The sequence below is a fragment of the Lynx canadensis genome, chromosome F1 (genome assembly GCF_007474595.2).
Source record: "Lynx canadensis isolate LIC74 chromosome F1, mLynCan4.pri.v2, whole genome shotgun sequence".
Taxonomy (NCBI): Eukaryota; Metazoa; Chordata; class Mammalia; order Carnivora; family Felidae; genus Lynx; species Lynx canadensis.
Genome location: NC_044319.2, coordinates 3,624,368 through 3,648,948, shown reverse-complemented (window position 1 = coordinate 3,648,948; position 24,581 = coordinate 3,624,368). Strand labels below are relative to the sequence as shown.

The following is a 24,581-nucleotide window of genomic DNA, read 5'->3' as shown; positions in this document are numbered from 1 at the left end:
TCAGGTATGATCTCATGGTTTGTGAGTTCCAGCCCCACGTTGGGCTCTGTGCTGTCAGCTTGGAGCCTGGAGCCTGCTTCTGATTCTGTGTCCTCCTCTCTCTCTCTCTCTCTCTCTCTCTCTCTCTCTCTCTCTCTCTCTCTGCCCTTCCCCTGCTCATGCACATTGGTGTGTGCTCTCTCTCAAAAATAAACATTGAAAAACAAACTAAAGGAAAAAAAGAATCCCAGAGAAATCTGAAGATCAGAACTGTTCAGAGACAAAGAAGAAAAATCCCAGAAAGCAGGTAAGTAAGCTGCTTTCTCTAATTAAGTTACAAATTATTTCTATATATTAAGGATATGTCTTTCCATGTTGCAAATGTTTTCCTCAGTTTCTTGGCTTTTCCATCAGTCAGTTCTTTGACACACAGATGTTTTTGACTTTTATGAAATCAAATCTAATGATCAAACTAACCTTTTTCCCCTTATTTGGTTTTTCTTATTTTTGCCTTGAAGGCTTTGTTTGCCTCGAAGGTTTTGTTAAAACAAAAACAATAAAAAACAGGGGACTTCCTAACACTATGATTCTCAACCAAAGTAATGAATAAAAAAATTATTATTAACCTGAAACTATAAATGCCCTTAAATGTTTTTTTTTTTATGAAATTTATTGTCAGATTGGCTTCCATACAACACCCAGTGCTCATCCGAGCAGGTGCCCTCCTCAATGCCCATCATCCACCCTCCCCTCCCTCCCACCCCCCATCAACCCTCAGTTTATTCTCAGTTTTTAACAGTCTCTTATGGTTTGCCTCCTTCCCTCTCTGTAACTTTTTTTTCCCCCTTCCCCTCCCCCATGGTTTTCTGTTAAGCTTCTCAGAATCCACATAAGAGTGAAAACATATGGTATCTTTCTCTGTATGACTTATTTCACTTAGCCTAACACTCTCCAGTTCCATCCACGTTGTCAGGAAAACAGTGTGGAGGTTCCTCAAAACATTAAAAATAGATCTACCCTATGACCCAGCAACAGCACTGCTAGGAATTTACCCAAGGGATACCAGGAGTGCTGATGCATAGGGGCACTTGTACCCCAATGTTTATAGCGGCACTCTCAACAATAGCCAAATTATGGAAAGAGCCTAAATGTCCATCAACTGATGAATGACAAGCTGTGGTTTATATATACAATGGAATACTACCTGGCAATAAGAAAGAATGAAATAAATGCCCTTAAATGTTTAAAATTACACATGACTATGCCATGTGTAAGACAAAATGGCAACAAGTTAACTTTAAAAAGGATACCTTTTTGGGGCACCTTTTGGTGGCTCAGCTGGTTGAGTGTCCAACTCTTGATTTCAGCTCAGGTCATGGTCTCACAGTTTGTGGGATCAAGCCCCACATCGGGCTCTGCCCTGGCAGTGTGAAGCTTGTGTGGGATTCTTTCTCTCCCTCTCAAAGTAAATATATCAACATGAAAACATTTTTTTAAAAAGGATACCGTGCTCTCTCTCTCTCTCTCAAAATAAATATATCAACATGAAAGTATTTTTTACAAAAAATATACCTTTTGATTTTACTGTATTTAAACAAGTAAATAATGACTTTGTCAATTTTTATTTTTTTAATGTTTAATTTTAAGAGAAAGACTGAGAGCATGCCCGTGCAGGGAAGAGACAGAGAGAGGGAGACAGAGGATCCCAAGCAGGATACGTACCCACAGCAGAGAGCCCAATGCAGGGTTCAAAGTCACAAACCACAAGATCATGACCTGAGCCGAACTCGATAGCCAGACGCTCAACTGACTGAGCCACCCAGGTGCCCCCAATTTTTACTTTTAAAATAAAATATCTAAGATGTTTATCCAATGGGTTACACGCTTTTTCAGGAACTGTTCAGAAATATAGCTGTGTTGCAGGGAAAGCAAACATTTGAATTCTAAGATTAGAATGAGATATGATAAACAAGGTTATTCCACACAACGACATTTATAATTTTCATCCTAACAAATAATTATCACAACAAAAACTGAGGGGGTTGGGATCACCGCACAAAATATTTTGTAGTAATAAATCCCATTGTAAATAGGTCAAAGGCACAGTTCTCCCCCAGATCATCACAAATTCTGATCTTACAACTAGTTTCAAACATGATTTTTCGCTTTTAACATGAATAACAGGCTCACTATTAATAAGGCACTATTACCATATTGATTTGTCCAGGGTTCTTCCATTATGGTGAGTTTTATATAAAAACTTATGACAAAATTTTGTTTTTATGGTTCAAATTCAAAACAAAAGCTATGGTGAATGTCAGAAGTTGAGAACAGATTGGAAAGGAGGTTCGTGAAGATGATCACTCAGGTATATTAAGTTTTAATAGCTGACAACAAATTCACTATACTGAAAAAAATCTGTGTGCTTTTAATCCCAGTGTCCACCAGAGGGAGCATCACATCTAAATTAGACTACTTGGGAACTCCCAGATGGAAAGGAGAAAGACATCACCTGAAACTTGACCAACAAAAATTTTAGATGTAGCATTTACAGAATTAAACGTGAAATCAAATTACAGCATCCCCAAAAAATTTTTCAAAGGAAACATTTATCAAATAACCAGACTGAGAACTTTAAAAGTACCTTCAGAAATCCATTTTTCTCAGTTTAAAGTAAGTACACATTACGCAGAGAGCTCGGAATTATATGAAGCAGAGGCATGTTGATTCAGTAAGTCTGCGGTGTGGCACAAACCTGCACTGCTAACAAGCTCCTGTGGACAATGGTGCTGCTGACCCACACGCCACACCTGGAGTGGCAGGAACTGAGTGACAATGTAAACTGAATTTCCAAACTCACGTTTTAACTCTTACATAGAGTTAGGAAACTGGTAAGGAGTGGGACCCTAAATCTTGGATGTAAACCCATGAAACTTGGTGCCTGAATTCCTAAATTCTGTTGAATTCCTTTTACCAGTAAAAACACTCTGAAGAGGGTGGTCTTCCCCTATGGTAAGGGCTGTGTGAAGGACTGCTGAACCCCCTCAGGAACTATCTCCACCACCTCTCAGTGCTTTAGATCTATGACACTCAAGTCCTGGCAGACCCCAAAGGATAAAGCTAAAAAGTGTGATGCATTGGGAGGCTCATTACACACCAAAAGAACTGCAAGATTTTGTCAATTTACACCAACAAAAACTTGAGGAACACAGGAAAGGACCCTAAGGATGTTGGGAGTATTGGATTCAGGTGGAAGATAATGCTGGCTTAAGATGAATTCACTGATATGTGTGTGCTAAGCAGAAACTGTGCTCAACAGGTTGGCCCAAACAGCTAGGAACGACTCCAACAGTTTGGCTGGTTGGTTTACTGAAAGCTGGACCCTAAGGTGACCTATACTAAGTGAAGGTGAAACATCAGAACTTCTCTAGATACTAAAGAAGATGGAATCTGATGGCTTACGAGATCAGAATGCTGAGTGGATTTAATATGCAAGACTTGCTTACCTTTAACCATGTCCCCAGGAGGATCCAGAAAACATTCCATTCACCAAGCTAAGAGAAATATATTCATGAGAGGAACCCTGGCCTCCTTCAAGAGCTCTGTGATGGCTAGCCATGAGATGCCAGGAATAAAAGTGGTAACTCCTGCCATCGAACTGGGCTTCCTAAATTGAGCAGGAGATGATGGGATCCTGTGGTGGCAGGGACCAAGTAACAGCACATAATCATCAAAGACACGGTGGGAATGAACACCATAATGGCAGCCAAAACAGAACTAGAAAGGTTTTAACTGCAGAGATCTCTAACATTGGCTAAGTAATCACAGTGTCCCCAGAACTGAAATAGATGGGCAATCTAATTAAGTCTTGATAGTGTAACTGGTAAACAGAAGTATGACTTAAATCACCAAAATAAGAAAGTTATGGCCCCTCTACCAACTCCCAGATGTGAGGCACTTCACAGACCCAGAGTCTCTGGAATGAAGACAAGGTCAGGTCCCGTAAAGGAAGAATGCTACCACAGAGCCAAATATGGATACTGTAAATTTTCCACCTGGCCTTCCCAAAGAGATCTATAGCCATTTATAAGGATGACTTTGGGACACCTGGGTGGCTCAGTCAGCTGAGCATCCAACTCTTGATTTCGGCTCAGATCATGGTCTCACGGTTCAGTAGTTCGAGCCCCACACCAGGCTCTGCACTGACAGGGAGGAGCCTGCTTGGGATTCTCTCTCTCCCTTTCTGTCTGCCCCTCCCCCACTTGATCTCTCTTTCAAAATAAATAAATAAAATTAAAAAAAAAAAAAAGAGGATGACTTTGTACTGGGGAAGACAACATAACCAGACTTTGGGAGGTCTACTGGAAACTAGCTCTGAACTAAAGTTAATTCCTGAAGACCCAAAATTACCATTGTGGTCCAAACTTGCAGGAATAGCACCGTATGCTGTGGTGACTTTGTGGAGCCTGCTTGGGATTCTCTCTCTCCCTCTCTCTCTGCCCCCCCCCCCGTTCACACTGTCTCATAAGTAGAAAGAAAGAGTGAGCGAGCGAGAGAGAGAGGGGAAGAGAAAGAAAGAAAGAAAGAAAGAAAGAAAGAAAGAAAGAAAGAAAGAAAGCAAGCAAGCGAGCAGTGTATGGAAGTCAGAGGATCAATGCAGTCTGGGCTCACATTTACCTCACAGTGAGTCCAATAGGTCCCAAATCCACCCTGCAGTGATACTCAGTCCCCAAATACATAGTCGAAATAGACATCCTGAACAACTGTCAGAATCCCCTCTCTTATTCCCTTACGCACACAGTAATAGCTACTGTGGTGTAAAAGTCCAAGTGGAAGCCACTAGAATGCCTTTACCTACCTAAACAGTATAACAAAACCAATACTGCAATTTCTGGAGGATGTACTGCCACCATCAATGTTGAGAAAGATGCAAAGATGGAGAATACTTTCACATCCTCACTTAACTTGCCTGTTCGGCCAATGTAGAAGACAGATGGATCTTGGAGAATGACAGTGGATTATAAAATACCAAAGTTACAGAATACCAAAGGGAGAATGTGATTCAGCTACAAGAGGAATGAAATCACCCAAGGATGGGTAAAGAGATTTCTTTTAATTTTTTTAAGTTTATTTATCGAGAGAGAGAGAGAGAGAGAGAGAGAGCGAAAGAGCAAAGGGGGGGGGGCGGGGGTAGAGAGAGGGAGAGAGAATCCCAAGCAGGCTCCACACTGCCAGCACAGAGCCCAAGAACAGGGCTTGAGCCCACGAACTGTGAGATCATGACCTGAAGCGAAATCAAGAGTCAGACACTTGACCGACTGAGCCACCCAGGGAACCCTGGTAAGGAGATTTTGTATGTGCTCTTTTCAGGAGAGGGTGAGTGTTTTCAGCTATGCAAAGGATAGTTCGGTGAAAGAATAAACTAGCCATAGTCGCCAAGTATGGTTAAGGATGGTTAAATAGGTATGCATGGTCGACAAGGGATGAACTACGATGGCTTCTGTCGCACAGCAACACAGCAAGCTGGAACTACAGTTCCCAAAATCTCTTCTCTGTATACTCTAGGTTAAGGTTGGCCAAAAAAGACGGGTGACATGGGCGCCTGGGTGGCGCAGTCAGTTAAGCGTCCGACTTCAGCCAGGTCACGATCTCGTGGTCTGTGAGTTCGAGTCCCGCGTTGGGCTCTGGGCTGATGGCTCAGAGCCTGGAGCCTCTTTCCGATTCTGTGTCTCCCTCTCTCTCTGCCCCTCCCCCGTTCATGCTCTGTCTCTCTCTGTCCCAAAAATAAATAAACGTTGAAAAAAAAAATTTAAAAAAAAAATAAATAAATAAATAAATACGCCCACGAGGGCGGATTTCAATTACCAATGTGACTTCAACAGCCTAATAAACTTCCTGGAAATTTAACAATCGGCTCTCATGAGCCAGTATGAATGGCTTCCTTGGACCGTTGGGTACCTAGTTTATTAAAAATAAAAACATTGGGCGCCTGGGTGGCGCAGTCGGTTAAGCGTCCGACTTCAGCCAGGTCACAATCTCGCGGTCTGGGAGTTCGAGCCCTGCGTCAGGCTCTGGGCTGATGGCTCAGAGCCTGGAGCCTGTTTCCGATTCTGTGTCTCCCTCTCTCTCTGCCCCTCCCCCGTTCATGCTCTGTCTCTCTCTGTCCCAAAAATAAATAAATGTTAAAAAAAAAAAAGTTTAAAAAAAAATTAAAAAAAAAAAAGACGGGTGACATCTGGAAAGCAGAAGTGAAGCGACCGTCATTACGTTCTGCAGGGCGTGCAGGGTTTGTGTAGGTGCCAGGTACTGCTGCAGCCTGTGTGCATGGTCACTACCTAATGGCCTGCCTTGCTGGCCTGGGGCACCTATCAGGCCCTCAGCTCCCCTATCTCTTCCTGAACCTCCTCCCAGTTGTGGAGCCCAGTACAGGAACAGTTCTGTGGCAAAGAGCATTAGCAGTTTCTGCAGGCCATCAGTGTCATTGAGGGTGAAGGCAGTGACTGACACCGGTTTCAATCTGTCCTCATTAGTTCCAATTGGATTCCAATGTGTTCTTGCTTCCCCCACTCGATATCTGGCTTCTCTTTCTGCCAGCCCCACTGACTTGAGGGCCACCACGATGCAGAGCAACAGCATCTTTACCAACCCCCACAGCTATGTAAGCTGTAATCTCTATAACGCTTAACCTTTGTCATTCCAGGATTCTGCTTCTCTGATCAAACCCTAAACTGATATAACCCCCTTCTAGAAAAACTCACCAGTCCCAGAGAATAACCCTGACAGCTGGGAGACACCAGATGACCAACTATACAGATACCCACTGGGCAAGAATCTGAACAAACACCCAGAGTTGTTCTTTTTCAACCTAAAACTTTTTTAATGCGTCATTCTTAAATATGACTAATCAAAAATGACCAGACACTTGAGGACAGTTCTTTTACCTTTTCTTTCCTTTTACTATTGTCATAGAAAGCATGAATCATTCCCCAAAGTACAGAGAACAGTATGATGGAACTCCACACATTCATCAACCAGCTTCAAAAATTACCAACATATGGCTAACCTTACACAACCTATACCCCCACCAACACCTCCCAACTACATTACTTGAAAACAAACTCCAGGGGCACCTGGGTGGTTCAGTCAGTTGAGCGACCACCGTCAGAGCTCAGGTCATGATCTCACAGTTCGTGGGTTCGAGCCCCGCATCGGGCTCTGTGCTGACAGCTCGGAGCCTGGAGCCTGCTTCGGATTCTGAGTCTCCCTCCGTCTCTGCCCCTCCTCCGCTCGCACTCTCTCTCAAAAATAAACAAACATTAAAAAAAGTTTTTTAAATAAAGGAAATTTCACAACATGGATTTTTGAAACACGGATTTATTTTGATGATGCTCTTTACCTAAGCAAGCAAGCCTGAAATATAAGGACACTTATATATAACTTGGTTCTATAGTCTTTCTTAAGTGAACTTACAATGGGACATTAAGTCTAGGAAGAAAAAAAAAATCAGAGGACTCTCCACAGATGATGAAATGCTAAAGCAGAATTCAACACCTATTCTTTAATTTGTAATGTTTATTCATTTTTGAAAAAAAAAAAGACCAGGAGCAGAGAAGGGGCAGAGAGAGAGGAGGACACAGAATCCAAAGCAGACTCCAGGCTCCAGCTGTCAGCACCGAGCCTGATGCAGGGCTCAAACCCACAAACCACAAGATCATAAACTGAGCCAAAGTAGGATGTTTAACCAACTGAGCCACTCAGGAGCCCCTTCAACACCTATTCTTAATTGAAAACTCTTCAAAAAATAGAAATGGATACATGAGTATACAAACAAACCAATGGAATAGAGTAGAAAGTCCAGAGTTAGAGCCAACTAGTATATGATCTAGAATATGAACACTTTCTGTCCCAGTGATTTGCTCCAATCTTTTTAATAACACATGATGGGACAGCTAGATAGCCATTTGGAAAAAGATAAAATTAGATCCATACCTTTATACTATACATAATAATTTTTTTTTTAATTTTTTTTTTCAACGTTTATTTATTTTTCGGACAGAGAGAGACAGAGCATGAACGGGGGAGGGGCAGAGAGAGAGGGAGACACAGAATCGGAAACAGGCTCCAGGCTCTGAGCCATCAGCCCAGAGCCTGACGCGGGGCTCGAACTCCCGGACCGCGAGATCGTGACCTGGCTGAAGTCGGACGCTTAACCGACTGCGCCACCCAGGCGCCCCGAAATTATTTTTTTTAAGTAGTCTCCATGCCAGTGTGGAGACCAACACAAGACTTGAACTCATGACCCTGAGATCAAGACCCTGAGATCAAGACCTGAGCTGAATCAAGAGTCAGATACTTAACCGACTGAGCCACCCAGGCGCCCCATACGTAACAAATTCTAAATGAATCAGAGATCTCAATGTAAAGATTTAAAGTATACAAGTTCTAAAAGAAAACATGGGTGAACTACTCTATCATAATCAAAGTTAAATGAAATAATCTGAGAGAAAGTATTTCCAATATTTATCAAAGATAGAGGGCTAATACTGCAAATGTGCAAAAAAGTGCTTAAAATTCGAAGGGGGGAAAAAGACCAAAAATCTCACAGATAAATGGACAAAAGATATATACAGACAATTCACAAAAATATATAAATATGGCCTTTACACATATGAAAAAATGTTTAACAGGGGCTCCTGGCTGGCTCAGTCAGTGGAGTATGCAACTCTTGAGCTCAGAGTCATGAGTACAAGCCCCACATTGGGCATAAAGCTTGCTTAAAAGAAAAAATAAATTTAAAAAAAAAGATGTTATGTTTAACTTTAATGATAATGCAACCTAAATGCAAATTAAAACTATACTGAGATGTGCACCGGAGTGGCTCAGTCAGTTAAGTGTCCCACTCTTGATTTTGGCTCAGGTCACGATCTCTCGGTTAGTAAGTTTGAGCCCTTTGTTGGGGACTCTGCACTGACAGCGTAGAGCCAGCTTGGGATTCTCTCTCTCCCCCTCTCTCTCTGCCCCTCCTCCAGTTGAGCACGTGCTCTTTCACTCTCTTGAAATAAATAAACGTTAAAAAAAAAAAAAAACCTATACTGAGATACCACTTCTCACCCATCAAATTGGCAGAAATTCAAAAGCTTAACAATACACTCAGTCCACAAAACTGAGGGAAACAAGCACTCTCCTACATTGCTAATGGAAACATAAAATGGTACCACCCCATACAGGTATTGACACTTTGGCTTAGCAATCCCACTTCCAGGAATTTACCCTGAATATACACCTGTAACGGTACCAAAACACTTAAGTGTGAGGTTATTAATTACAAGGATTATTCACATTTGCAAAATACTAGAAATTACACAAATGGCCAAGCAGAGGAAATCAGAAACTATGGAACATACACAAAAGAATAAGAAAGATTCGGGGCACCTGAGTGGCTCAGTTGGTTAAGCATCTAACTCTTGATTTCGGCTCAGGTCATAATTTCATGATCTCACTGAGCGTGGAACGTGCTTGAGATTCTCTCTTTCTCCCCCTCTGTCCCACTGGCATGCATTCTCTCTCTCTCTCACACTCTCTCTCTCTCTCTCTCTCTCGCTTTCAAGAAAGGGGGGCAGGAAAATCTAAAACTGAAAGCAAAGTAAAACAAATGAACTCAATTATATTTCTAATTAATACCAGTAAATACATTAAAGGGAAAAAAAGAATACAAAACGGGCACAGTATTTAACTATACACTATCAGTCTTCAGCAGAGCAGCAGGGAAAGGTACACTGTAAACAAATTCAGTACCAAGTAGGAGCTTTTTTTTTTTTTAATATGTAGATGTAACAATTTGGAACAATTTTAGATGAGATACAGAGTTCAATAAATGAGTAAACAGGTTGATGTTGTTACTAAGAGAGTCACTGAAGCAGAAGAAATATACAATTATGTAATGGAGAAAGGCAAGAAAGAACCCTAAAGAGACAAATCTGACTTGAAAGTATTGGTGTGAACCCATGATATTCTAAAGTATATATACATATATGCATATGTATATATGTACACACATATTCATGAACCTGCATACTTCACAACTTTGTCTGCTAAAAAGGTCAAAGCAAAGACATTCCAGTAGCAGTGAGCACACCCAGCATCAGATCTTGGTATCCAATATTATTCCCCACTAAAAGAATCCAGGAGTCCTCAGAGATATACTGATTCCAGGATTGGGCAGGATAATTACCAGATGAGCCTAAAACATTTGTTATACCAGAAAGTAAAGAAATGCTTAAAAAGGGGGGAATGGGGGGCTCCTGGAAGGCTCAGTCTGTTGAGCGTCCAACTTCAGTTCAGGTCATGATCTCACAGTTCCTGAGTTCAAGCCCCACATTTGAATCCTCTTCGGATACTCTGTCTCCCTCTCTCTCTGCGCCTCCCCTACTTGTTCTCTCCCTCTCTCTCTCTCTCTCTCTCTCTCTCTCTCTCTCTCAAAAATAAACATAAAAAAAAAAAGTTAAAGGACAGGATATCCACCTTGAAAGCTTTCCTACTAAAAAAGTCTGGTACAGGGGCACCTGGGTGGCTCAGTCGGTTAAGCATCTGACTTCGGCTCAGGTCATGATCTCACAGTTTGTGGGTTCAAGCCTCACGTCAAGCTCTGTGCTGACAGCTCAGAGCCTGGAGCCTGCTTCACATTCTGTGTCTCCCTCTCTCTCTGCCCCTCCCCCACTCGCACTCTGCCTCTCTCTCTCAAAAAAAAAAAATTAAATAAAAATAAATAAACATTAAAAAAAAATCTGGTACAATTTGAGCGCCAAAATAATTAGGTATGCAATTAATTATAAACCAGTGGAAAAAATGGAAATTCATAAAAAGACAAATAATGAGGAAGAAGGATGTGCCCTTGCTTATGGTAAAATGCTAAGCTGAAATGCTAACTGCTGAGTGTGGGGGGAGTGCTGTAGTTAGAAAATGAGCATTTTGCAAATGCCATACCACAGATTCAATCAAGAATCATCCATGGATGCTCAATCTAGAGAGAAATGTTAATGAACAGGAGTTTCCATGGTCTTAAAATGTCTTCCCACAGATTATTAGTTAGGAGATGAGGGGACTGCACACAGTGGAAAACAAGACAACAGCTTGACTGGGTTTAACACCACCAATGAAAGGCAGCTAAACCTTGTGAACCTCCAAATAGGATACCCTGAGGATACCCCAACCATGTAGCATCACAGCTGAGAATACATAACCAAATCTAACCATGAAGCAACACTAGATAAACCCAAAATGAGGAAAGTTATATTAAAACGGAAGGGAAGGGAATAGGGAGGCAAGGGGAAGAAGGGGAGAGGAAAAGGGGGGGAGAGAGAGGGAGGGGGTGGGAGAAGAAGGAGAGGAGGGGAAGAGAAGGGGAGGGGAGGGGGAGTCAATATTCAATGACAAAGAAAACTTGTGAAATGTTAAAGAAGGTCAAAGATAAGACAAATAAATACAAGACACGACCCTAGACCCTGTATAAAAAGGGGAAAAAAATACTATGAAGAACATTATTTGGTCATCTGGCAAAACGGAAATACAGATAGTAAAGTATTATGGTGGGGCACCTGGGTGGCTCAGTCGGTTAAGCATCCGACTTCAGCCCGGGTCACGATCGCGGTCTGTGAGTTCAAGCCCCACGTTGAGCTCTGTGCTAGCAGCTCAGAGCCTGGAGCCTGCTTCGGATTCTGTGTCTCCCTCTCTCTCTGCCCCTCCCCCATTCATGCTCTATCTCTCTCTGTCTCAAAAATAAATAAACGTTAAAAAAAAAAATAAAGTATTATGGTAATGTTAAATTTGAAGTTAATATATACAACTTTCCTACTTGTTGGGTATACACATTATTTAGGATAAAGGGCCAGGATATATGGAAGTTACATAATCAAAAAGAACATACGTACATGTGGATAAAGATGGGGGCTTAAGGGAGGACAGGGAGGAGTGTGTAAATGATATCAAATGTTAATAATTTAATCTGGGTAAAGGGCATCCATATTTTTTTGTCCCATTCTTATTCTTGCAACTTTTCTATAAATTTGAAATTATTGCCAAACACAAGTATAAAAAAAATTTTAATTATAATGAGAAGAGGTTACTTTTCCATGAAAGTAGCTAAAGAAACAAGTAACAATTTGAAACACCAAAATGATGGTATGTCAAAAGGTAAATGTTCAAAATGATTTTACAAATAACTCCAGGTTCTAATTTCACATATTTTCTACACACATAATACTAAAACTAACTCACAGCCCATGATACATAAGACAATAGATATATACTTAGGAATAATTCGAATACTTGATTATAAATGCAGAGTCCCTAGTTGCTTTTCCTCATATTCACTGAATATGAGCTGTTTCAGGATGCTATCCTATCCATTCGGTAAGTGCTTACTGAGTACTTACAGTGGGCTATATGTCATCTAATTTAACCCTTTGAAGTCTCTGCTACTCATATATGATCAGCTTTAGCATCACCTAGGAGCTTGTCAGAAATGCAGAATCCCAGGGTGCCTGGTTGGCTCAGTCAGTAGAGTATGCAACTCTTGATCTTGGGGTTGTGAGTCCAAGCCCCATGTTGGGTGTAGAGATTACTTTAAAAATTAAAAAAAGGGAGGGGAAGGGGAAGGGGAATCTCATACCCAACCCAGACCTTACCAAATCAGAATCTACTTGAACAAAATCTTCAGGTGATTTATTTGCACATTAAAGTTCAAGAAGGGCTGCTCTAAGTGAGCTGCTCTAAGTGACTCAACTAAATAGAGATTTATTTCTAGATCCTACTAAATCTGATGCATGTAGGGCAATTCATCAGAGCAACTCTCCTCCAAGCTCTGACTCATGCTTGTTTCTCCAACTCAATTCATGGCCTCCACAAGGCAAGAGAGAGGGAAGAATGCACAGGATATTTTATGGCAGACCCAGAAATGGCTTATATAACCTCCAGCCCACACTCCATGGCCAAAAATGAGTCACAGGGTCCCAATCAAACTGAAAGGAGGCTGAGAAATGTAGTCATCTTGTGTGCTCGCTGAGGAAAATGAGTAAAGTTTAGTGATGGATACTGAGAACACCAAGGAATACCAAGGAAAAGTTAAATAACCAGGCTCACACAGGGGCTGACTATCATGAGGACTGGCAGCAGTCCTACCTTCCTCAGTTCAAACTCTAGAGCCTATGACCAGCCAGTGAGCTTACTCACCTTCTAGCAAGAGGTTCACTCTCAGTCTAATCAACTGATGCGTCAAAAAAAAAAAAAAAAAGGTGGGACATAAGCTGGAAAGCGTTTCTAAGACATCTTCATCCCAAGCCGCACACACTGTTTTACACAATTTCAAATGAAACAAAGTCTAAGAAAGACTTTCTCAAAGTTTATTTAGATTTCTAATTACAAAAAAGAATACAAGCTTGACTGGGATAAAAATACAAAATATAAAAAGTACAAAGGAGTATCTTCCCTCCCGCCTCCAAGTCCCATTCTCAAGAAGTGTTAGAATTCCGGGGTGTTCTTCCAAACTTCTTCTATACACACAAGTACATATACGCTCACACAAAGATTTATTGGAAATATACATTGTCCTACGACTGTATTCACCCAGGAATGCATCATGGACATCCATCCACATCCGTACATATGGATCTATCAATCTGAACAGCTAGACAGTATTCTACAATATGGCTACGCCACAACTTAACCAGTCCCCTATTAACAAACATTAAAATTCTCTCTCCCTTTTTAATTATCAAACTGCTATGCTAAGTATCCTTGTACAACCACTGGTATTTGTATTTCTGTCAGAATTCCAAAAGTAGGGTCAACAAAATATAGTGCTCAATTTTTACAGGTACTATAAAATTGCACTCCTACAAGCGTATGAATGTTCTCTAGTCCATATTTGTGTTCATAAGGAACATAATAGACACTTTTTTCAGGTTATCATGAGAATAAAGTGAAACAATACACAAAATAAAGCACTTAAAATCATGCCTGGCATTGCTAATAGTAATGAATATTAGATACTGAGTAATAATATTCAATCGTCACATACCGTGGTGACAAGTAAATAGAAGGTAGCTCTCTTACTTTCCCTTGATAATCCACATTAATCACCATCCCAGGGCACGTGGGTGGCTCAGTCACTTAAGCGTTCAACTCTTGATTCTGGCTTAGGTCACGATCTCACGGTTCGTGGGATCAGGCCCCACGTCGGGCTCTGAGCAGACATTGCAGGGCCTACTTGGGATTCTCTTTCCCTCTCCCTCTGCCCCTCCCTCCCTCACTCACTATCTCTCTCACTCAAAATAAATGAATAAACTAAAAAAAAAAAATGTTTTTTAACGAAAAAGTTTGTTTCACTAAAAACTTTGTTAAAATGTAATAATTATGTTTGAATACATATTTTCAAACTTACCAGTTTTTTTTATGCAGTAAGGTCAATAGAGATAGCCACATAAGTAAATCCTCTTCAGTCCTAAATAACTGTTTTTATTTAAAGACTCTCCTATGAAATCCTTCCCAATTTTTAAGAGTGGGTTCTGACACTGAAAAGTTTGAGAAACACTGCTCTATGGTATCAGGTACCTCAAATGACAGCATATGTCAACAGCAGGCAAACCACAGACATTAACCCATTGCTTCAATTCTCCTTCTGTGAAGGTCTGAGGCAACCTGAGAAGCTCTACAGAAGACTGTTAGTAGGTTTCAGAGATGGTAGCACAGGTAGAGAAAGGCAAATCAAAGTGCAGGGGGGAAAAACCAGAATGTTTCAATATGAACAAATCAGTGATCCTTCCCATGACAAAAGGGTCTATGATAAAAACCTGACACCAGCTGGCTGGCTGGTCCCAAAGATGTGTTGCCATGTGGGGGAACCCAGGATCCCAAACTGGGCACTCTGTACCAGCAGAAGCCACAATGACCATGGTGAGGGGAAGTCTGAACTTTTGAGTTCCAGGCACCGGTCTCCATCCCTGTCCCCACAGCTGCTCTGTTCATGAGACCTCTGAATAATCACCAGGCTGTCTGAAGAAGAATAACTTACTGCTATCCACAAAGCAGGTCGTCCTGTCTGATTAAGAATGTCCTCTGCTGTGGCATTCACATGGACCAAATGTTTGCAGGCTCAGAACTCTGCCATACAGCCCTTCCCCAAACTTCCTTGCAAAAGAAAAAGAAGCAAAAGAAACAGGAATTATAACTCCCACTCAAAAAGAAAAATGGAATTCATATCCATAGAGTCCTTTCCCACCCACCTTATTATCAGTCCTTCCTTGATGCTCAGGTATATCCATTAGCCAGTGCCCAGGAATCTGCAAGTCCTGACTTCAAGCCATCTCTCAAGGTTCTACTCTTTGAGGTCCTTCCTTCAACCTCCAAAGCCCACCTCCCGCCTTCCCAAGAAGAGTCTATAACACAACAACAGTTCACCAGCACCTGTTGCTGACTTATTTCACTAAACCAGCTGAAAACCCACAGAATGCCTTTTACCCATTACGTGAACAGAGGTGAGTGCCCATCTGTCTCCACTTGGCTCGTTCTCCACAGGCCCTTAAATCTTGGCTTAGGAAGCCAATGTGAGAATTCTGCCTTTGCCAAAACTATTCATTCCAATGCCTAACGTTCCTGGTACCTTCACTCAGAAAATTCATCTAACACCTCAGCCTCTCAGTTTCCTGCTCATTCTAACAATCTTCTCCCCTATCTCCGCCACCTTCTGCCACACCTTAAACCCTCTTGCTCCAGCACACACACACCACTTCTAAAGCACACGTGCATGTATATGCACATCAAGTCAGTCCACTCTGGCCACTCCACCTCTTCCTTGACCACATCATGTCCCTAATCCATGGATTTCATCACAGCCCACTGTCCATCACCCTCCCCTCCTTATGACCTAAGTCCCTTGCTCAAAAATAAATGGTGCCTGATTATCCCTGCCTTGCCTACAACTTCAACTTCCTTCTCCCACTCTCCATCCACTAAACTAACCCGGCAATCCTGGTTAAACCCAACTCACAGTCAAGTAGCTGACTGCGGGGTGAGAAAAAAGCCCTCCCCTGACTGCTCTCACTTCAAATGAATAAACACAAGTTTTAAGTGGACCCTCGGCACGCCCAAGCTATCCTACTATATTTCACTAGGCAATTCACTCTTCTAGAATATTTCAAACCTTCTCTTCTCTAAGACTGAGTCACTCAGCAAGACTAGTCACTTTCCTAGCTGTCCTCAAACCTTTCAATCATCACTGTTGCCTTCTCTGGCACTCTTCTTCTTACCTCAGTACATGAAGGTATTCCTGCCTCCACGCTAGGTTCAGTCCTTAGCCAAGATGGATTACATCATCTCACCACACACTGTTCCTTTTTTGCCCTTTATTGCCTGGTCATATCTATCCACACTGTAACTCAAATGTAGCTGCTTTATTTTCTAGAACAGATCAAGTCTGTATCATGAACATAGGGTTGTTTTTTCTAATAATTAATCTAATCTTCCTTAAGAACACCCACCCTAGGAAATGGCCAGAAACTTAAAATTCGCCAGATAATATGTCGGTCTCTTCCAGTTAATATTCAGACATTTAAGTTTATCTCCTTACCAGAGCTGGTTTAAATAGCTGCTTTCAGGTAAACTTTTATCCAAATGGGGCTGAAGGGACATCCTTATGGAGGCAAGAAGACCTAGGATCTTCGTGTCTCTGTGGATGCTCACTGAGCTCTGCTGCAAAGAGAAGATCACATCCCATGGCTGGACTGGTGCCATCTCACCTTTTGGGATGTCATGCCTGCTCCTACCCCTGTATCCATGATCCTGACCTTCAGTCTAGAATGGTATGATGCCTGCTGTCTACCAGGACTCTCAGCTCCTCCACATCCCTCACAGTGGCATGAGAACTATTTAGCTTCCCCAGGCTCATCCATCTATCTATCCACTTCCTTCTACCCCTACTGTGCTCTATCCCCGTGTTGCCACAGCACTAACCCACATAGCTATGCCCTCTAGAGATTCCAAACAAGGAGCACAGCCAGACTTTCTCCTTTCGAGCCTTTTTGTTTGTTTGTTTTTTAAGTAAGCCCTACACCCTATGTGAGGCCTGAACTCATGACCCTGAAATCAAGTTGCATGCTCTACTGACAGAACCAGCCACAGACCCCATCAAAAGCCTTCTACTTTGGACTGTCCCTTCAACCTATTTAACACCCTCATCCTAACCCCAGAACTTTGGCCAGACAAGGAAGCTCAAAACATGTATTTCTGGAGCAGCTGCCTGTCTCAATCAGTGGACCATGGGACTCTAGATTGCCAGGTTATTGAGATTACTCTTTAAAAAGTAAAATCTTTCAAAAAAAAAAAAAAAGAAAGAAAGAAAGAAAAAAGAAAAAACATGTATTTCTCACAATCTGTTTTCCCTACCTCTGTCCCCCTTCTTCCCATAATTCAGGGCTGAAAAAGATGGACTTTCCATTTCCAATTCATCTTCCGTCCTCCTGAGAGGCACTAGCCTCAAGTTCAGCCATAATGACAGAAGAGATATCATATCCTCCTTAGCCCATAGAAGAAACTATCATTAGAGTATGTCAGAGGAAGTTCTTGATAGGAAGCTACAGGCAACTTGGAACTTTCGAAAACCAAAAACAAACATACAGTGACTTAAAATTCCCTAAAATACTATCCTTTCACAACTTCAATAGTTACCATCTCCTGTGTGCTAGGCTCCAAGGACATAACAGGAGAGAGTTAGGTCACTAAACAGGTAAGTTTTACAAACAAAATAATTACAAATGGAATTTTATATGCTGCATTTACCAAAAGAGAAAACACAAATAACCTGTTTGTCCATCTGTTCCAGCTATCAAACTAAAGAGGTGAGGAATACAGAAAAAGGATAATATAAATTATTTCAGGTCACAATTTCGTATCATTTAATCTTTCCCCAATTTATATACTTCATTTTTTTCCACTTGCAACATAAAAAACCAGAAGCCAATCCTTAATGAGAGGAAAAAAGCAAGAGAACCCATGAAGCAAATTCAAGTTTCTCTGTTAATAAAAATAACTAGGCATATGGAAACTAATTTGACAATAAATTTCATATAATAAAAAATATATATATATATAAATAATAAATAAATAAATAGGCAAGAACTAAAGCACTGTTCAAATACCCCAAGGCTAAAGGAAATCAGGTAGAGTGAAGTAATAAAGTAATTATAATAAATATCTGTTATTTTATGTTGCCACCCCCACCCCAAAACTGTTATTGCTACAAACTAATATTTTCATTTCATTTCTTTTTTAATTTTTTTTAATACTTACTTATTTTTGAGAGACAGCGCACAGGCACAAGCAGGGGAGGGGCAGAGAGAAAGAGAGAGAGAGAGAGAGAGACAGAGACAGAATCCAAAGCAGGCTCCAGGCTCTAAGCTATCATCACAGAGCCTGAGACGGGGCTCGAACTCACCAACTGCGAGATCATGACCTGAGCCGAAGTAGGATGCTCAACCGACTGAGGCACCACGGCGCCCCACCATTTCTGGATTCAAAAGGAAGACAGAAGGGCAAGGACAGCTAGAGGTAAATTCGACAAGATGTCTGTAACACAAACTAAAAGCTTACTATGTGTCAGGCATTAGGGTCTCAAAAATTGAAAGGCTACCTAATACATACAATTAAGGATGAATGAATTTCACTTACAAGATGACAACACAGAAACTTTATCCCAGTGATGGTCATTCAGTTGTGGTAGAAAACTTGAGAAACACGACAACCACTTACGTGAAAGTGTTCAACAGAGCACCTACTATGACAGCACAAGTGAATATATCCTAGCAATCCAAAATAAGTGCAAATGTGTTTTTTGTGTAGAGCACTACTAAATGAGTGTGTTAGTATGAAACTTCCTTTAGTTTGTTTTAGTTTGGATGCTTGGCATTTACTGAGATCCCTTTTCCTATGTTTATGTTTGCTAATTTCCCCACTATCTGAACACTGGTGGAAACAGAGCCTGCCTCCTTTCCTAAAAGCCAAAAAGGCCTAATACTCACCTTCTCAAATTCCATTGCAGCTAGGATGCAGGCAGTGACCTAATCCCAGCCAATCCAAGACACCCACTGACGATTTTGAATCAGAAGCTAATACCACAAAGAAACACGGTTGAGAAAGCAACTTTCCAGCAATACCCAGTTTCCCAAGCAGCCGTGGCAGCAGCAGCAGGGCCCAGGATCAAGGTGCTGGTAATACATGCCGTAAAAACCAGTATTACCAGACAGCATCAAAAGTGACCCACTCCCCGGGTCTCAACCCCAGCTGCTTCTGAACTGTAATCCTGACTGTGCAACTTTCCTTGGTTCCTGCCCACTAGCAGAACTGGAGCTCCTCCAGACCTCAAACCAAGGCTAAGATCTCCCCAATGCTCTCGCATTTAATTCCTTTTTAATTCCTTTTTCGCTTAAAGCATAACTAACAAGTAATTTCTTGCCAATAAGAAACATGAGTGATAGCCAACAGGAATGAAATAGTATGGTGAATAAAGAAGCATCCCACCCACAAAGGACTGGGTCTGTGTAGTCTACTTTGGAAAAGAGACAACTCTGTGTGTCATATGACTCAAGTTCCACTCTGATAATTCAGTTAATAATGTGTCACGTATTAATTCCAAAACGTTTCCGTCCCAACTACTAAATAACGTTGCCAGTCTGATCTCATCTGGAAGATGACCCACACCTTCTTCATCAAGCAAGTTCCCTACTGTGGACTAACTACCTTCAAACTCTAAATATACCCACAGATGATTCAGCAGGATGAAGAGCCCAAGTCTCTAATTTGCTTGAATAAGAATTAAAGATCTGTAACTTTCAGGGCGCCTGGGTGGCTCAGTTGGTTAAGCATCTGACTCCTGATTTCAGCTCAGGTCATGATCTCATGGTTCCTGAGATGGAGCCCCACGTCTGGCTCCACGCTGACATTGGGGAACCTGCTTGGGATTCTCTCTCTCTCCCTCTCTTGCTGCCCCTCCCCCGCTCAAAATAAATAAATGAGCTTTTTTCTTTTAATGTGTAACTTTCAAAGTGGGGGACTTCAGCAAATAGCTAAGTCTCTTCTTTTTAATGTTTACTTATTTATGGGGGGGAGGGACACAAGTGGGGGAGGGGCAGAGGAACAGGCAGAGTGCGAACCCCAAGCAGGTTCCTGGCTACCAACACAGAGCCTGAGTGGGGCTCGAACTCACAAACTGTGACATCATGACCTGAGCTGAAATCCAGAGTAGGATGTTTAACCCGCTGAGCCACCCAGGCACCTCAAAAGTTAAGTCTTCAAAGGAATTAACTGTTTTCAAAACTTTTATAAGTTCTGAAGTTTACAAAAACTTCAAAGTGCTCTCTCCTCAACAGATTTTTTGTTGTTCCTGTTGTGGTTACATCGGGAAGATACAGATACAACTGTTATTTAGTGATCTTAAAATACAAAAGGTAAATAAATTCAACTACAAATCAAATTAGGACTTGGTAAGATTTTATTTTTTTAATGTTTATTTATTTTTGACGGAGAGAGAGAGACAGAGCGTGAGTGGGGAGGGGCAGAGAGCGAGGGAGACACAGAATCCAAAGCGGGCTCCAGGCTCTGAGCTGTCAGCACAGAGCCTGACGTGGGGCTCGAACTCACAAACCGTGAGATCGTGACCTAAGCGGAAGTGGGACGCTTAACTGACATAGCCACCCAAGAGCCCCAAAAATGTTTATTTATTTTGAGACAGAGAGAGAGCAAGTGGGGAGGGGCAGAGAGAGAGGGAGACACAGAATCCGAAGCAGCACCAGGCCCTGAGCTGTCAGCACAGAGCCCGACGCGGGGCTCGAATTCACGAACCTCAAGATTATGACCTGAGTCCAAGTGGGACGCTTAACTGACGGAGCCACCCAGGAGCCCCAAAAATGTTTATTTATTTTGAGACAGAGAGAGAGCAAGTGGGGGAGGGGCAGAAAGAGAGAGGGAGACACAGACTCGGAAGCAGGCTCCAGGCTCTGAGCCATCAGCACAGAGCCCCACGCGGGGCTCGAATTCACAAACCTCAAGATTATGACCTGAGCCCAAGTGGGACGCTTAACTGACGGAGCCACCCAGGAGCCCCAAAAATGTTTATTTATTTTGAGACAGAGAGAGAGCAAGTGGGGGAGGGGCAGAGAGAGAGAGAGGGAGACACAGAATCCGAAGCAGGGTCCAGGCTCCGAGCTGTCAGCACAGAGCCTGGCCCGGGGCTCGAACTCACGAACCGTGAGATCATGACCTGAGCCAACCGGAGCCGAGGTCGGATGCTTAACCGACTGGGCCACCCAGGAGCCCCAGGCCTTGGTAGATTAATGGTCAACCTACCCATTTGAATTCCGCAACCACCTCCTCACCCCCGTCCACCCAAACCCCAGGCTAAGCGGTCTGCAAGAGCAGTCCTGGAGAGCGCCCCCCTCCGGCATACCACCAGAGCTCAGCGACACTCGCTGCCTGACTACAGTTCCTATGACTGTGCCTGTGTACTGCATATTCCCACAACCTGCGTTCGCACAGCCCTTCACATCCGCCCAGGGCCTCAGGCTTGTGACTCTCGCACCCCGCTATGTGGCTGAGAGTTAGCCATTACGCGCACAGCGCTTCACGCACCCTCAGTAACTCGTGCTCCCATAGCACTGCTGCGTCTCTATTTCAGCCCTTCTGATTCGCTGCAATTCATTCTCGCTCTCACTTATGTGCTCCTTCAGGATTCTTAAGGATGTCCCGTTCATCTCCACGGGTCCCCAGGCCACACACAACCTGGACCCTGGAACGTGTTCTGTAAACACCGAGATTCTTCCGCCTCCCGCAAGCCCGGTCCTCTGCTGGCGGGGCCTCAGCCCTGGGCCGGGTTTTTACGCACCCCTGCACCCGCCCACCCCGACCCCCGCCCATTGTGACTTCCAGGGCCGCCCAGGACACAGACTTTTTGTTCCCCAGGAAAATTACCCGTAGCGCAACACCGCTCCTCAGCTCTGCCCCCACCCGCTCCCTCCAATTCCTAGCGCAGCCCGGGGGCGGGCGGGGGTGTCAGCGGGTCCAGCTCCGCAAACCGCCCGCCCCCACCAGAGCTGGAAGGGCTGAGCCCGGAACGCCCCCAAAGCCCGGCACGCAGCACCCTGTCAGCCGCGACGCGCCTCCGGGAACCGCGCGGGGCTGCGCATCGGGGCAGCGCCCCCATATCGGCGCACCCACGGCCGTGCGGACTCGCGCGGCGGGCGGCCCCACGATGTCTCCCCGCGCCGCCCCGGACTCGGGTGGGCGAGGGCGCTCTGTACGTACCCGAGGAGGCAGCGGTCGCAGACGACGCCACGACTCCCCTTGCACACCGTGTACGCCAAGGGATCCGAGCGGAAGAGCAGCTCTCCGGGGCGCAGCTGCACCAAGGCGCGCAGCCCATTTCCCCTGTTGGCGGAGCTGAACTTTTCCACCTTCCGCGGCTCCATCACCTCAGGTCGGCACCTCAGTCGTCCTCCGCTTCCCGCAGCTGGCGTCTCGCGTGCCGCCGGGAGCCGCGCGCCTGCGCCCTGCGCGCTCACGTACGCCCGAGGGGCGGGGCGGGCGCGCGGGGCCTCCGCGCATGCCCAGACGGGGTCTGGAGGCGAGCCGGGGCGGGAGCCTGGGGTGGTCGGCACGGGCCCAGCCTAGGACTCCCAGGTTTGGCGGCAGGTTCCAGGGTGGCTCCGCGAGAGCAGCGGTGTTCACACACACTCGGTATTTTGTTGGGGACCCTACTCCTAGATCACACAGTTCTTAGCATTTTGCCATTTCTGTCCATTTTCTCTCCCCAAGTATGTAGGTATGGTTGTTGAACCCCTTGAAAGTAAGTTGTGTTGTTGAATCATATAAAGGTAAGCTGCAATCATCATGAAATCTCATAACTGATGCATTATAACATTTCATAATTAAATACTGCCACATGCATTTCCTCAGAATAAAAATACACAGTAGGACTACAGCATCATCACCCCAAGGAAGATTATTCTATGCTACCAAGTAAAAACTATATTCATTTTAAGAATGGCTCTTGTAGCTTTCTTTTAAAAACCAGGATCCAGCAATCCCTATCAAAATAATACCAGCATTCTTCACAGAGTTAGAACAAATAATCCTAAAATTTGTGTGGAGCCAGAAAAGACCCCGAATAGACAAAGCAATCCTGAAAAAGAAAACCAAAGCTGGAGGCATCACAATTCCAGACTTCAAGCTGTATTACAAAGCTGTCATCATCAAGACTCTATGGTACTGGCACAAGAGCAGACACATAGGTCAATGGAACAGACTAGAGAACCCAGAAATGGACCAGAAACGTATGGCAAACTAATCTTTGACAAAGCAGGAAAGAATATGCAGTGGAAAAAAGACGGTCTCTTTAGCAAATGGTGTTGGGAAAACTAGACAGCAACGTGCCGAAGAATGAACCTGGGCCACTTTCTTACACCATACACAAAAATAAACTCAAAATGGATGAAAGATCTAAACATAAGACAGGAAGCCATCAAATCCTAGAAGAGAAAACAGGCAATAACCTGTTTGACCTCAGCCACAGCAACTTCTTACTTGACATATCTCCAGAGGCAAGAGATACAAAAGCAAAAATGAACTATTGGGACATCATTAAGATTAAAAACTTCTGCACAGGGAAGGAAACAATCAGCAAAACTAAAAGGCAACTGACAGAATGGGAGAAGATATTTGCAAATGACAAATCAGATAAAGGGTTAGTGTCTAAAATCTATTAAGAACTTAGCAAACTCAACACCCCCAAAAAACAAATAATCCAGTGAAGAAATGGGCAAAAGAAATGAATAGACACTTCTCCAAAGAAGACATCCAGATGGCTAACAGACGCATGAAAAGATGCTCAACATTACTCATCATCAGAGAAATACAAATCAAAACCACAATGAGATACCACCTCATTCATGCCTGTCAGAATGGCTAAAATTAACAACTCAGACAAGATGTGGAGAAAGGAGAACACTTGTTCACTGCTGGTGGGAATGCAAACTGGTGCAGCAATTCTGGAAAACAGTGTGGAGGTTCCTCAAAAAATTAAAAACAGAACTACCCTATGACCCAGTAATTGCACCACTAGGTATTTATCCAAAGGATACAAGAGTGCTGATTTGAAGGGACACATGCACCCAATGTTTACAGCAGCACTATTGACAAGAGCCAAAGTCTGGAAAGAGTCCAAATGTCTATCAACTGATGAATGGAGAAAGAAGATGTGGTATATATATACAATGGAGTATTCCTCGGCGATCAAAAAGAATGAAATCTAGGGGCACCTGGGTGGCTCAGTCAGTTAGGCATCTGACTTCGGCCCAGGTCATGATCTCATGGTTCGTGGGTTCGAGCCCCGCACCGTGATCTGTACTGATGGCTCAGAGCCTGGAGCCTGCTTCAGATTCTGTGTCTCCCTCTCTCTCTGCCCCTCCCCCAATCATGCTCTGTCTCTCTCCCCTTCAAAAATAAACATTTAAAAAAAAAGAATGAAATCTTGCCATTTGCAACAAGGTGGATGGAACTAGAGT

General features: G+C 43.3%; 1 protein-coding gene across 1 annotated transcript in view; it reads right to left on the bottom strand.

The window, feature by feature from the left end:
• Positions 1-22,549, bottom strand: part of SMYD3 (SET and MYND domain containing 3) — a 645,009-nt gene extending 622,460 nt beyond the window's left edge. The window contains exon 1 of the mRNA XM_030301800.1: positions 22,324-22,549. Coding sequence (XP_030157660.1) covers positions 22,324-22,487 — 164 coding nt within the window. The 5' untranslated portion in view covers positions 22,488-22,549. The remainder of the gene's footprint in view (positions 1-22,323) is intronic.
• Positions 22,550-24,581: the final 2,032 nt, after the last annotated feature.